Source organism: Hypoxylon fragiforme (assembly GCF_022984875.1).
Source record: "Hypoxylon fragiforme strain CBS 206.31 chromosome Unknown GGS25scaffold_3, whole genome shotgun sequence".
Taxonomy (NCBI): domain Eukaryota; kingdom Fungi; phylum Ascomycota; class Sordariomycetes; order Xylariales; family Hypoxylaceae; genus Hypoxylon; species Hypoxylon fragiforme.
The window spans coordinates 3,885,327-3,898,888 of NW_026054758.1; the positions used below are offsets into that span (position 1 = coordinate 3,885,327).

General features: G+C 47.8%; 3 protein-coding genes across 3 annotated transcripts; 1 reads left to right on the forward strand and 2 right to left on the reverse strand.

Annotated features, from left to right (window-relative positions):
- Positions 1-338: 338 nt before the first annotated feature.
- Positions 339-4,765, reverse strand: GGS25DRAFT_206660 (Sodium/calcium exchanger protein-domain-containing protein). The gene is made up of 3 exons (XM_049256841.1): positions 4,350-4,765; positions 1,414-4,229; positions 339-1,324 (listed from the first exon to the last, which is right to left on the reverse strand). The coding sequence occupies exons 1-3, from the start codon at positions 4,519-4,521 to the stop codon at positions 872-874; spliced, it is 3,441 nt and encodes a 1,146-aa protein (XP_049119484.1). The 5' UTR covers positions 4,522-4,765; the 3' UTR covers positions 339-871.
- Positions 4,766-6,028: 1,263 nt separating this feature from the next.
- On the forward strand, positions 6,029-8,221 carry GGS25DRAFT_483735 (26S proteasome subunit P45 family protein). Its single transcript, XM_049260401.1, has 2 exons — positions 6,029-6,829; positions 6,891-8,221. The coding sequence occupies exons 1-2, from the start codon at positions 6,595-6,597 to the stop codon at positions 7,823-7,825; spliced, it is 1,170 nt and encodes a 389-aa protein (XP_049119485.1). The 5' UTR covers positions 6,029-6,594; the 3' UTR covers positions 7,826-8,221.
- Positions 8,222-9,880: 1,659 nt separating this feature from the next.
- GGS25DRAFT_513638 (uncharacterized protein) lies at positions 9,881-12,743 on the reverse strand (the record flags this gene model as incomplete). The annotated part of the gene is made up of 2 exons (XM_049262900.1): positions 9,881-10,882; positions 10,947-12,743. The coding sequence occupies 2 exons, from the start codon at positions 12,741-12,743 to the stop codon at positions 9,881-9,883; spliced, it is 2,799 nt and encodes a 932-aa protein (XP_049119486.1).
- Positions 12,744-13,562: the final 819 nt, after the last annotated feature.

Sequence of the window (13,562 nt, forward strand, 5' to 3'; positions counted from 1 at the left end):
TCTAATAGTTATGTATATACTAAAAAGAGTCGACTTCCTCTTTGGCCAAGGGTGGGATAGTTACGTAGATGATCAAAATCAACAGTAATGCTAGCAAATCAGTTTATAGATCTCGCGATAGCAGTGCATCCTTAGGTACGTTCGAATCAGTCATATATGCAGCATTCGCATTTGTTGACCTTCAGCGGCTTGGAGTATTCAGACGTAGCCAGGTATTATAGAAAGGCAAGGCTTAGGTTGTATGAAGGTTGAGAATAACCTCAATTGTACGAAGTAGCGGTTCCGCGTAGCACTTGTTAAAAAAGCAATCCGAAAACAGTCTGTATCTAGCATAGCTCTTCATATTGAACGCCATCCACACATCTATTTATACACAGTAGACTCAACTTAAGCAAATCCAAAGTTCGAGATGCTTTAGGCACTCATCCTCCATCACGGACCCGCAACCTACATCCAACGCAACAACAGTGACACAACAGAAAGTCGCTTCATTCCACGGCACTACCCAGCACGAATCAAATCACCAACACACCATCTACCATGACTAATACATTATTTATTTTAATTAAGGATACCTATGTACTCCATCCTCGCCATGCTGGCCCTGCGTATATAACAACTGAACGACAACTTGCCTATGTCTCTTCCCTTCGACGACCCAGTAAGAAAAAAAAAAAAAACCGTGAGACCTACACGGCGAACAAGAAACATCAATCCATACTCCGAGAGATGACCTAATGATGTACTGACAGTCCAAAAGGAAGAGGGGATATCATGATGAATCAAAAATACGACTTTGCCTTCGCCATCGTGTTATAAGAACGAGGCGGGTAGGGTAGGCCCGGGTGCAAAAGACAAAACTCGTAACTTTTTAGTAACTCCCACCAAATTCATATGCTCGTCCTCCTGTTCCCCGCCCGATGGTCTTGTAACTTTGCCACACACCATCGGCGCCAAGGGTATCAAATCGACTCTTGCCTATCGGACCCATCTGAGTTTCCGTATAGCTAGAGAAGTAGAACCCAACCACGACCACCAAGTATGTCAGGATCAAGACGCTGCCTTTGAAGTAGTTGCTCTTTCCTTCTCCGTACATGTAGCTGAGCAGGAACACACATAGTATGACGGTTACCATGTCCCATTGCGGGAATAGTAGAGTAAATGTCCAATGAGTCGGGTCTGTATCACCTGCCGGTTGAAGGGGATAGACTGCAGAGAAGAGAACCAACGCTGGTATCTGAAGAAGACAAACCTGCAATGCGTACGCGGAACCGATTTCCATCGAGAGGGCAATGTTTCCATTCATGGCAAAAGAGATAGCATTCTATAGTAACACACCAATGATTAGTTTCATGTCTCCAGCAAACATTGGGGGGAAAAGAGAGAAAAAAAGAGAAAAAAAAGAATGCTCACCAAGAATTCCGTAGTGTTGGGTACCAGAGCAAACAACGTGATACCTAAGAATTTCGGATCAATCGCGTAGTTGTCTAACACTACATCCACCGTGTCAACTAAAATCTCAGCAACAATTGCATAGAGAACGGTAGCGCCCATCAAAATGACTGAACTCTTCGTCCGGCTCCAGTTCGGGGCATCGTGGCCTCCGTGAGCAGGCTGCGCTTGCTCGCCGACTTCTTCTAAATCGGGGAAGGTAGTAGAACGAACGGGCGTAGGTCGTGTTATTGAGCTGCTAGCTCCTGCATTAGACGGTTGAGCAGAAAGACGGCGGGGTCCTCGGGCATCACGGGCTGCAATGGCAGCTGCGGTAGCGGCCACTTCGGTAACACTACGGACGAGATCGCTGTTCTCTGCATCAGAGAAACCAGGGATGTGTACGTTCGAACGAATGTTATCGGAGGTGCCCACGTTGCCTTTGGGCGGAACCATATGCGGCGTCTGAATACCACCGTTCATTGGATAAGCCCCTGATGGTTGGCGAGAATGGCGACCACCCTCTCCAGAAAGCCCGACTTGCTTTAATGACTGTCCTAGAATTCTCTTATATAGATTGCTGTCTCGGATATCGGCACCGGATGCATCAGCGACGTTACGTACCTCGGACAAACGTGCATGCTGTTGTTGAGCTTCCTCGTGCTTCTTCTCGTCGACCTCAGTGTTCCAAATGACCGCTGCATGCGTTCTGAGAGTGAACCATAGGCCAATGACATATGATAAGAAGAGACAGGTGGCAGCGATGTAACAGAAAGGACGCACGGCTTCGATGTAGAAGCGGTCGTCGAGGGCTGGGACCTGTGAGTAGTAGCAACGACGGCAATCTCGCTCCTTATTCCACACGGAATCTGTGCAGCTCTGGCATCGGAGTTCATGAGTGCCATAAATTTGGTAGAAGAGAGTCGGCCCAAACGCAGCAACGGTGGCAAAGATAAGCATCGTTGAGGTGACACCAGCGGATTTCGCATTGAAACGTTGCGTTTTGCGTTTGATGGCACCGAAGCACATGGACAAACCGGGCAAGAAGAGAATACCTGCGAAGATACTTCCGATGACGCTGCCTTCAACTAGCTGGCCTTTGCCATCTTTAAGCGCAACACAATAGAGGAAAACTTCCACAATAGTCGAGAAAAAAGCATTGATTGCTGCGCCCAAGCCCATGGAAGACTGCGCCGAAATGGACGCGACGGCCTGGCCTATGAAGTATGCGAGGGGAATGATAGAGAACAAACCAGCCACGAAGAGAAAGCCCGGGGAGGTCAAGAAGTTCTCAAGATGGAGAACGCCGGCTAGTACAAGCCAGTCAAAAATGACGAACATGACAACAGCCATGAGATTAATGAGGAAGATGTTGGTGCCATCGATAGTGTATTTCCAGTACTTTGGACCCACAGCACGATACGTGCAGAGGAGAATAGACGAATGCGAACCATCGGATGGTCTGGCGATACTAACATCGGACTCGAAGGAGAGCGCCAACGGATGCCTTCTGAGATGATCAAAAAGGAGGTTGGTAACTTTACCCATCGGGATCCAGAAGACCAGCAGCCAACATATGGCGGAGACGGTGATGAGAGACGGTGTAATAAGACCCCAGAAGAAGATGAAGAAGATAACCCGGCCAATGTTCCATTGACCTCGACCGAATAAACGTCTCTTGAGTCGCCGTCCTGGGTCGTTTGCAATCTCATCGTAGCGACCACCTGAACGAGGGAGTAGGCTATCAGTCTCACTAGGCTCAGAGTCAATACTTCTTCTCGAACGACCAATAATCGAGCGATTTCGTTCGGGTCCGAAGAACAGTCGTCCATATTCCAGATCACCGCTCTGCCACTGCTCATATTCGCTAATGCTTCGACCCTCGCCCTCGTCTTCGTCTAGATATGCTTCGTCCTGTTCAAGTCTTACAAACTTTCCAAAGGGGTAGAAAAGATAGCCGGCCAAGCCCCATAGCACGCGGCCGTACTCTCTTCCACTAGGAGCTGCCGCGAAAATGAAGCAGGCCATCGCTCCCGTGGCAGCAAAAAGGGCCATCCACCAACCAAAGGCCAAAGTCCAAATAATGTTAAATAACAATAGCCAGCTGTTGACTCGGCCACCAGGGGAGGAATGAATATCGCCCTCGGCGGTCTTCTGGACCGATCGATCTTTCTTGTACAATGCAGGCTTCCAAATCCTGATACCAAATGGATGCGTCTCGTTGATGGCTTGTTGGCGGTCCTTCAAGGTAAAACTCTCGGCATCGCTTAAATCCTCATCATCTTCATCATCCTCCATAAGGCCAGATTCGGGGGTCACATCCTGCATTGCTTCCTCCTCGTGTTGTGATTGCTGCATGGGTTCATCTTCATCTTCCTCCTCTTCTTCCTCCAACCGCTCCTCGATACCCTCTTCTTCGGGGGCAGTACTACGGGTCGAATGCACCCGAGACAGGGTAGGCGGGGCCATGCTTCGTCGCCTCAGTGTAGACTGCCTTCCTGACTCGTTGTTGTAAGGTGGTAGAGGGGAGAAACTGTGTCTCCCGATAGCACCACTCTCCACCTCCGTGATGTCGTCGTCTGTCGAGAATACCTCCCCGCGATGGGGAGCCACCGTGTTGGATGAAGCTCTGCGAGACATAGCGGGCTTTTTAGGGCGCTGTCGGCCATGTTCTGGGGCTAGGAGTGGGGAACGAGGTGGTTGAGTTCCGGTTCTCGAATGGGATCGGTCGTGGGCGGTGGGTTCTCCCAATAACTGCGAACTTCCACTTGCAGGCGGGGGTGGTGACTGAAGAGTGCCTATCCATAAAGTCAGGTTAGCTCATGTCTGACATGACATCGATCAACAAGCCATTAAAACCAGAGTTAAGTTTTAGATAGGCAGCAGGCAGGTTCATTAACTGGGCAGCGGCAACGCACCATAAGACTGGTCTGTTCTTCTCCGCAAAGTCTCAGTAGAAGATTGGTAGCTTTCGGGGAGCGCGTCCACAATTCTGGTCTCTCTGGGTTCGCGTCGCAAAGATTGCTGTCGCGTATCTGATGGGGAGGGAGGAGTAGTAGAACTACCACCGTCCTGCGAAGGAGGGTCCATGGCCAGGGAATACTCCGAGAATATGCGAAAGAGTATTCGCTGCCAACAAAGGCTTATCTCAAACTACGTAGTTAGGGAAGCATATGAAATTGGGTTTCGAAGCTTCTGAGACAAGATGATTAGGGGGAAAGAGAAGATAGGATGGGTTTTAGCTTTAAGGTTGTCAAGAGAGGCGAGACCCAAAGCAGATGACGAGGAGAAGCACCCGATGTTTGAGGGGACCTGATAGGAATGTATCGTGTGTATAATCCGGGTATGTATATTGTATGCCCTCTGGCTGCAGGTCTAGCGTGCTGTGGGCTGTAAGCTTGCTGCAAGCATGTCTCACTGGCGAATCCCAATGTGGAGATCTTCGAATGATAAACAAGTAAGGTAGGATTAATCTGAACAAAAAAGAAAAGAAAGACGAAACAACTTTACTTTAGTACTAAGTATCAATGATTCAATGATACAGTACCTACATACATCTATGTAGGATAAGGAAGTTCAATGTTGAGAGAGAAAGAGAAAATAAAAATGGATATGGATGAGGCCAACAAGCTGAAAGAACCTCGAAAGCTTACGAGTTTTCGTAAATGTTATCAGATCTCATGTAACACAGAAACGGACATGGCTACCACACAGACTTCAGCACATGGGATTATTTTATCTTTTATCTTTTTGGAATGACACAGGATGGAGTGAGTCGATATGTAGTTGGAAGTTCCCCAAAGTTCTAGTGCAAAGTTCCCCAAGTACAAGTGTGTACCTGTGTAATCTGATTATGAGTCGTGATTGTTCCTCGTGATTTATTTACAGTGTGAGTGGACAAGACGTTATAGCGGGTCCCTTATCCAATCCAGATCCAGGGATGTTTTTTTTTGTCCAATGATGCGGCCTTGGATAAGCCTTAAAAGGTCGTAGATTCCCGCTCATGCCCTCCATTACCTACAGCATCCATTATCATATGAGATACCCTATGGCGTAAGCCGAGGGGTGCAGTCCGGTTGCTGGGTAGGTGCTATGTAGGTGCTATGTAGGTGCTAGGTAAGTGCTAGAAATTCTTTCCCTAAAACAGGCTGGTACTTGGCCGTACTTCCCTTTGAACCCCTGCCTATTTACTTCCAAGGGTTGGTACTAGCTATCGAGTGACGCTTAATTTGCACTTGATACGGCAGCCGCGCCTAGAGATTCGAAATTCAAATTGCAACGGCGCCATCGGCAACCTTAAAACGTGCTAGTAACCGAATTATGTGCTATCTTCCTAGTAGTATTTTGGTATAAAATGCCAATATTATTCCCAACTCCTGAAACAATGCGCTTAGATAGATAACACTGACAGAACTGACAGAACTGACAGAAAATAGATAAAAGAAAACAAACCTGATAGTTATCAATAATATTCAAGCTTTACCAAGGTTGCATTATGATGATGGTTTTCTGTAGGCAGTACCACATGTACATCATCATACACTATGCTGCTTGAGGGATTCTGGAAGATCTTCGAAGTTCCTACGTAATAATACATGCGAACCAGTTATCTTGTCTGATAGGAATACATAACTATCATTAAAAATCAATGCACGTTTAACGTTGCACTTGTTACGGACGGAGCCCTGGAGAGACATGCATTTTGGACCCACCCCCATTTGGAGATTCAAAGTTGACAAGGACAGGCGGGACCCACTATAGTCAGTTAGTGCCCACATCATGGATGCACCCGTGATCTCCAATGTTGGCCTTGGAGTTTAGTACCGGAACTTTAGAATTCCCGTCATTCCGGAACGCGTTTGCTGCAACTGCCTTGAATTACCTAAGCTGGAAGCTTGAATCTACTGTACCCTTGTCGGACATCTGGAGTTCATCATTGGCGCATTCTTTTTACTTACTACCTACCTAGTAGTACTTACGAGCCTTGAGGTACATACAATAATAATACCTAGCCTTATTACTCTACCACCACATTATCACTTTGCCGCATCATCAACATTCAAAATCCACATCTACAATTCCCACCACCCAATTTACCCTCCATACCCTCTACAACATCCGATTCGCAAACGAAATACCACTCCCAAAGGAGTTCCAGCAATCATGGCGCTCGACAACTACTACCACAATAAGATCGAGGCCATGAAGCTCGAGATCCTCAAGGGTCAAGCTGTCCTCCGACGTCTCGAAGCCCAGCGAAACGACTACAATTCGAGGGTGCGGTTACTACGAGAAGAGCTGGGTCTCTTGCAACAGCCTGGATCGTATGTTGGTGAGGTGGTGAAGGTGATGGGGACGAAGAAGGTTTTAGTGAAGGTGCATCCAGAGGGCAAATATGGTATGAACCCGACAGTAACTAATCCTAATTATCATCTGCATGTAACTAACTATGTTCGCAGTCGTCGATGTCGCCGATACGGTAGAAATAGCAAAACTCACCGTGGGCAAACGAGTGACCCTTCTATCCGACAGCTACAAACTCGAGAAAATCCTCCCATCCTCGGTTGATCCTCTAGTATCTCTCATGATGGTAGAAAAGGTGCCCGACAGCACATACGACATGATTGGTGGTCTGGATCAGCAGATCAAGGAAATCAAGGAGGTCATCGAGCTAGGCCTAAAGCACCCCGAACTCTTCGAATCCCTCGGTATCGCTCAACCGAAAGGTGTGCTTCTCTACGGACCCCCTGGAACGGGAAAGACGCTGTTGGCTCGAGCTGTCGCACATCACACCGACTGCAAGTTCATCCGAGTCTCTGGTTCAGAACTTGTGCAGAAGTATATCGGCGAGGGTTCTCGCATGGTTCGTGAGCTCTTCGTCATGGCCCGCGAGCACGCACCTTCCATCATCTTCATGGACGAAATCGACTCCATCGGTTCCTCGCGAGTAGAAGGTTCGTCCGGTGGTGACTCCGAAGTGCAGCGGACAATGCTGGAGCTTCTAAACCAGCTCGACGGCTTCGAGCCCACCAAGAACATAAAGGTTATCATGGCGACGAATCGCCTCGACATCCTCGACCCCGCGCTGCTCCGGCCCGGCCGCATCGATCGCAAGATCGAGTTCCCCCCGCCGTCCGTCGAGGCCCGCGCCGACATCCTGCGCATCCACAGCCGCAAGATGAACCTCACGCGCGGCATCAACCTGACCAAGATCGCCGAGAAGATGAACGGCTGCTCCGGCGCCGAGCTGAAGGGCGTCTGCACCGAGGCCGGCATGTACGCCCTCCGCGAGCGCAGGGTTCACGTCACACAGGAGGACTTCGAGCTCGCGACCGCCAAGATCCTCAACAAGCACGACGACAAGGAGGTCTCGCTCCAGAAGTTCTGGAAGTAGACTGTATCGCAAGCTACTTTTTTACGCGAGCAAGCTGCATGTGCTCTTTACGGCTTGGGTTTTACAGAACGTGGCCGCAGCCTGGTTTACTAGGACTAGGGTGTGCCGGTTTACACGAAGGAATGCCTTACGTACCTAGGGTACCTTACCTACCTACTAAGTAGGTATTCTAGGGCGTGACACACAGGGGGATTTAGGTACCATGGATGGGCTCCAGTGACTCGACATAAACATAAAAGGAGGTCATGTCCTTTTTCTTATCTTATTATTGAGGAACGTGTACAATAAACCATAAATCCCTAGAGATGAGATGATTAGGACTTACAATACAAGGCGAGAAGGGGCGGGACGGGGGCGAGGTCTATTAATAAAGGTCCTCGCTTTTGTTTCACTTGACTACACTTGACTTGAGATGTGTGTTTTGCTTTGATGATGATGCTGATGATGATGATGAGGTGCTTTCGTTGTGATAGTGATTGCTACTTCCCAGTTGAAGGTGGCTAGCTAGCTATGTATGAGCCAAAGGTTATAATGGCAGGAACCAAGCTGGCCAGTAGCCAGATGCCAGATAACGACTCTTTTCGTATTGGCCGTTCAACGGCAAGCAGAGAGCTTACATCTATCTAGGCTGCTTTTTTTTTTTTTTTTTTTTTCTTCTTTCCATCTACATTACTTACAGTCACGAGGCGGGACCTACCTACAGTAGAAGGAAGACGCATAACAACCTCGCTGTTGCGCGGAGATCTCTAACACCTCCCGGAGACTACAATGTAGGTAGGTAGGTACCTATTCAAAAAGGGGCATAATAACTATGTATCAACAACACAATGTCCTCCGCGACTTTAGGCGTTTTGTTTCTTAACCGCCTAACTAGGTACGTACCTAGGTGGGTAACCCAGGTGTGGTGTGTGTCTAATTCACACAGAAGAGGATGGATGTATGCAAGATAGTTATATACAGGTAAAAGATATACCTATCCCCATCTCCTCGTTTTTTTTTGTTAACTCACTTGCTTTAGGTATGTAGGTACCCATCTACCAAGCTGAAGCGAGATAGTATAATAAGAATAAGAATAAGAATAATGTAATTACTCTATCTCCACCCAAGGCCCATCGGATAATCCAGGACATTACTTTCCTAAATCCCCAACTTTATAACTCTTAACATCACCTACCCCAAGCTATAAACCATAGGAGACATCAACGTCTTCCTTCCTTCCACCCACCAACCATCTCAAGGGGCCAGGTCGGTATAAAAGGCGTCACAAATCACCATTACCAAGCACATTCAAATCACCATCACTCATAACACAAACACCAATTCCAGTATCAGGTAATAGAGAGCATTCATTTATATCCATCCCATCCATCTCTGCCCCGGCATTATTAGCAAGTAAGTATTATTGTTCGCAACTAACTAACTAACTTCTTTGTACTCGCTATTATAGATAGATAGTTACGGTATCATCATTTGATATGTGGGGAACGGTAGGCACCGCTATCGTTGTTCGTCTCGACTTGATTTTCCTCCTCTAATATTCTTTACTGTATCCCCACTCCTTCCTACTCCCGCTACTCCCGCTAATGTACAAAAATCCCGTGGTGCCGACGAGGCTGCTGTTGGTTGGAGGTAGGTAGGTAGGTAGGTAAATGGGTCTCCCCTTCTTCATTCCTGCTCTACGAATTCAAACGTGTGTGTGTGTGTGTGTGTGTGTGTGTAGCGTGCAATGTGCGGTGTATAATGCTTTCGTCTCGCTGAAAAGAGTCGTATCAGAAACGAAACCAAATTCATATATGCCATGCCGTGTAGCAACCCAAATAAACGCCTAGGATGATCACCCAAATCCTTATGAACACCGTGTTCCACTCTTATGCCATGAGTCGAACCATCTAGCCCGTTAAGTATGGACCGTCCAAGATCTTGTTAATATGCCATTGATGATGCAAATGCAAAGTTTTTTGAAGCCCTTTTCCCCTGGATCCCTTTCCATGTTTACGGATTGGTGTCGCATGCACCATCAACGTTCTAATGGGACGGCTCCCATGTTCGTATGATTTATCTCCTGGCGTCTAGAGTCTCGCTTCGTGGTCGTCCCCTGCCACCGAGAGTGCTGTTATGTCTCTCCTGGTATCTACAAACCCATTCTACCACAGTCTCGTAACAGAGGACAAATTGCCTTAGACTTTGAACCATGCTTATTCTTTGTCGTCTAAAGTCCTCCACAGTCGTCTCAACTAGGTCGAGATTTGTGTCCGTGAGCCAGCTGGTGTCTATTTCCTTGGCTCCGATCTTGCTCTGCCCAAGGTTGGGTCCACTAAGGACAACACTTCGACGGCGATTAGAAGAACCTTCGCTCATGCTTACATCCCCATCAGCATCGGGTCGGTTGATAGCGGCCATGCGTTGTCGTTTTAGCATATCAATGACACTATCGACGGTACAGAACGTGCCAGTACGGCCACATCCAGCTGAGCAGTGTACAAGAATTGGTCTAGCATCTGTATCCGATTCAGGATCGTCGTACCACCCCATGGCCGCTGGATTGTCAGTAGCAACTGACGCAGCAATCGAATTCGCGTCCACAGGCAAGGCCGCACGCTGCATTATGTTCGTTAATTCAACGAGAGCGAGCAGGTGTGACGGTTGCGCAGGTGCTCCGAAATCGGGCCATGACGGATACTGAAGTTGGGTGATCTCTCGTATGGGGGAGAATGGATGGGCAGCATGCGACAGCGCAAACTTTCGAACAATGACATAATGGGCATCTGACTGTGGTTGAGGAGGTTGAGCGTTTTGGGCCGCGTTAAGCGTGGTTGTGGTGTTAGCACGGCGTCGCCCGGCATCTGCTGTGTTAGCTGCAGATGACGCGGTTCCAGTAGCCGATCGATGCTTGTCGATATCTAACGATACTTTCTTTTCAGATATTGGCCTGAGTTTGATCGACCCGAATTCGTTCTTTTGCCAGTACGGATGACACTTGAGCTGACCACCTTCCGATTCCGCCGTCAACATGACGATAACACGAACGTCTTGGTCCCAAATCACCGACCAGAAATCCTAAGACAAAGGACATTAGTTTCAAAACAAACATAACAAGGACTGCGAACTTAGCTAGACTTACATCGAAAGTAGCTGGCAAAGGTCCCTGCGACGCAATATAACGCTTGTGACTGCGCGATGCCTGAACGTGGCTGGCGTTGATGTAATCGCAGCTACCCTCCACTCGACCGGCCAGATGAACACGAGCATGCTCAAAGGGGAGAATATCCTTGTAACGGTTCTTGCCTCCCTTTTCCACTCCCGATAGGCGGACTCCCCCAGATTTCCCAGTTAGGGGCGCAGATGTATTGAATGACGCATAAGCTTCACGCATACGAGATTGTTCGCTGCGCTCTATCTGCAAAAATCTTTCAGAAGCCTTTTTGCCGTGATCTGAGGGTCTGGTAACATCCTGGAGCCAATATGGAAGGTTGGTGGCATCTAGATTGGCTGGAACCGAGATGTCCATTTGTCCGACACCATCAGCTAGATCCATATTCTGCCGTATGTTGCTGAAGAATGGATTGGGATTGTTGGCGCCAGAAGGGAGCATCACGCCACCAATCACGGGGGCAAAACTCGGTCGCCCGCTATCCGGTGAAGTTGAAGTACCGGGCCGTCCGGAGGCTGACTGGTAATCAATGAACGCAGGATATTCGGTCGCAAAGGCTTGAAATCCCCCCTTTAATAGGAGCGTATTTCCATTAAAGCCTTGATTCACGAACTTCTTGAACATATTCATAGCCGACACAGCATCTCGCTTCTCGGTCGAAAAGCCGTCGTATACGATAAGATACTTCACACTTGCCCACTGCGCAAACTTTTGTTGGTCCTCTTCAAGCTGGAGAGTTTGCTGCAACTTCTCGAGATTGAACGTGGCCCGCTTCAACAAAGTTGTCGGAATACAAAGATTCAAAGCACCACGGATTCGCGATTGGGCATATTGAGTAGATACCCGGACATCCAATAATAGATAGTCATTTTCCGGCATATTCTGGAGCATTTCCTTGAGATTACTCGGCAAAATTAGGCCCGGACCACTTTCCAGTGTCGTCGGCAGGGTCTCAGCACGTGGCTTCATGTTCTCCATCGATTGCTCCCACCTCTCATGAGGAAGGGATAGTCGTGGATGTCGATCATCAATCTTGGACAATGTGGTCCTACGCAAAGGCTCAAAAGGAGAGTCAGCATGAGCAGGAGACTCAAAACGGGGCAGGTTGCTAAACGATGGCAGATTCAGTGACACCTCCGAGTTCCTCTTTGAATCTGATGATACATACGCAGAGTCGTTCAGACTATCCGTATCAACATCCATGCGACTGTTGGCACCATCCAAATTCCTTCCAGTAAACGATCTAGAACTAGATACCTCAGAAGCGCTGTCACTATGATTGGTCACTAAACGCGGCGGCCTAGGCCTTGCTAATAAAGGTGACTGGGCGTTTGCAAAATAGGCATTGCCGAGATTAAAACCCCCAGTCCGATTTGCATCGACCTGACGTCTAAAGGCTTCAAATTCGGGATTGGCGTCGAGGGGAAGCTGCTTTGGTATTGCGGCACCGAATGACTTAATAGATGAACTGGGAGGACTCCAATGATCGAGAGGAGCAATAGCTGAGTCTTGGGTACCAGCAGTTGAATGATCCACATTTAGGCCAAAGTAATTAGGACTTGGCGGTCGAACGTTTGCAACGGCAGGCGGTATTTTGGCATTAGGAGGAGGATAAGGTTGACCGACGGAATGAGGCATGCGAGGTGACGCCACAGGCGTTGTTGTTGACCTGTTAGCGCGGAAGGCTTGCATATTCGCCTGGGAATGGCGAGAGGGATGTGGATGAGAATGAGATGAGACAAGCGGTGGTCTTGTGGAAGTCTTCATGGTGAAATGATGTGTAGGAAGAAAAGAAGTAGAAGAAGTGGAAGTGGAAGTGGAAGAATAGGGTATAGTAGGAGTAGAAGTGGCAATAGCAGTAGTAGCAGTAATAGCAGTGGCAGTGGCAGTATAAGCAGAAGCAGAAGCAGATGTAGTAGTAGTGGCGGTAGTGTTAATGGCAGTTGCTGTTGTAATTGCTGAGCGGTCGCTATTTTTGGTCGTCTCTGGAGCCATTTGCACCTTCACTTTCGTTCAGCGTATGACGTCGTTTCTTTCAGCAGTTCAACCTTTTCTGCCCATGTCATCAATTCTCGCTTCAAATCTCTCTCCCCGCCTTATAAACTCGACATGACGAGTGATACTAAATTTAATTTCTTCTTTCCTTTGCTTTTTTTCTTTTGTCCCTCCTTTTTTTAAGGGATGATGATGATTAGATTTTGAAAGTATAATGATACTATATAAAATAATATCACCATATATAGACGACCGGATATATTATTTCTTTTAATCTCCTAGCTGTGTTGTAGTCGTAGTCGTCGTAGTCGTAGGTGGGTAGGTAGTCGTTTTGTTATATGAACGAGTGGCTGAGGCGTGGAAAAGGGAAATCCTTTGGTTTAGAGTAAGATGGAGAGAAGTTGTTGGAAGGTGGCGGCAGCGACAACAACAACAACAACAACAGCAGTAACAATAAACTTTAGCGCACCATGAACATGTAGGAAGGAAGACGAGGGACAGTAATAGAGCCCAGCTCTTACAAATGTCGAGAGGAATGGAATTTCGAAATTTCCCAAAGAAGAATAGGTTTAGGTGGGTAGGGTGGTGTAA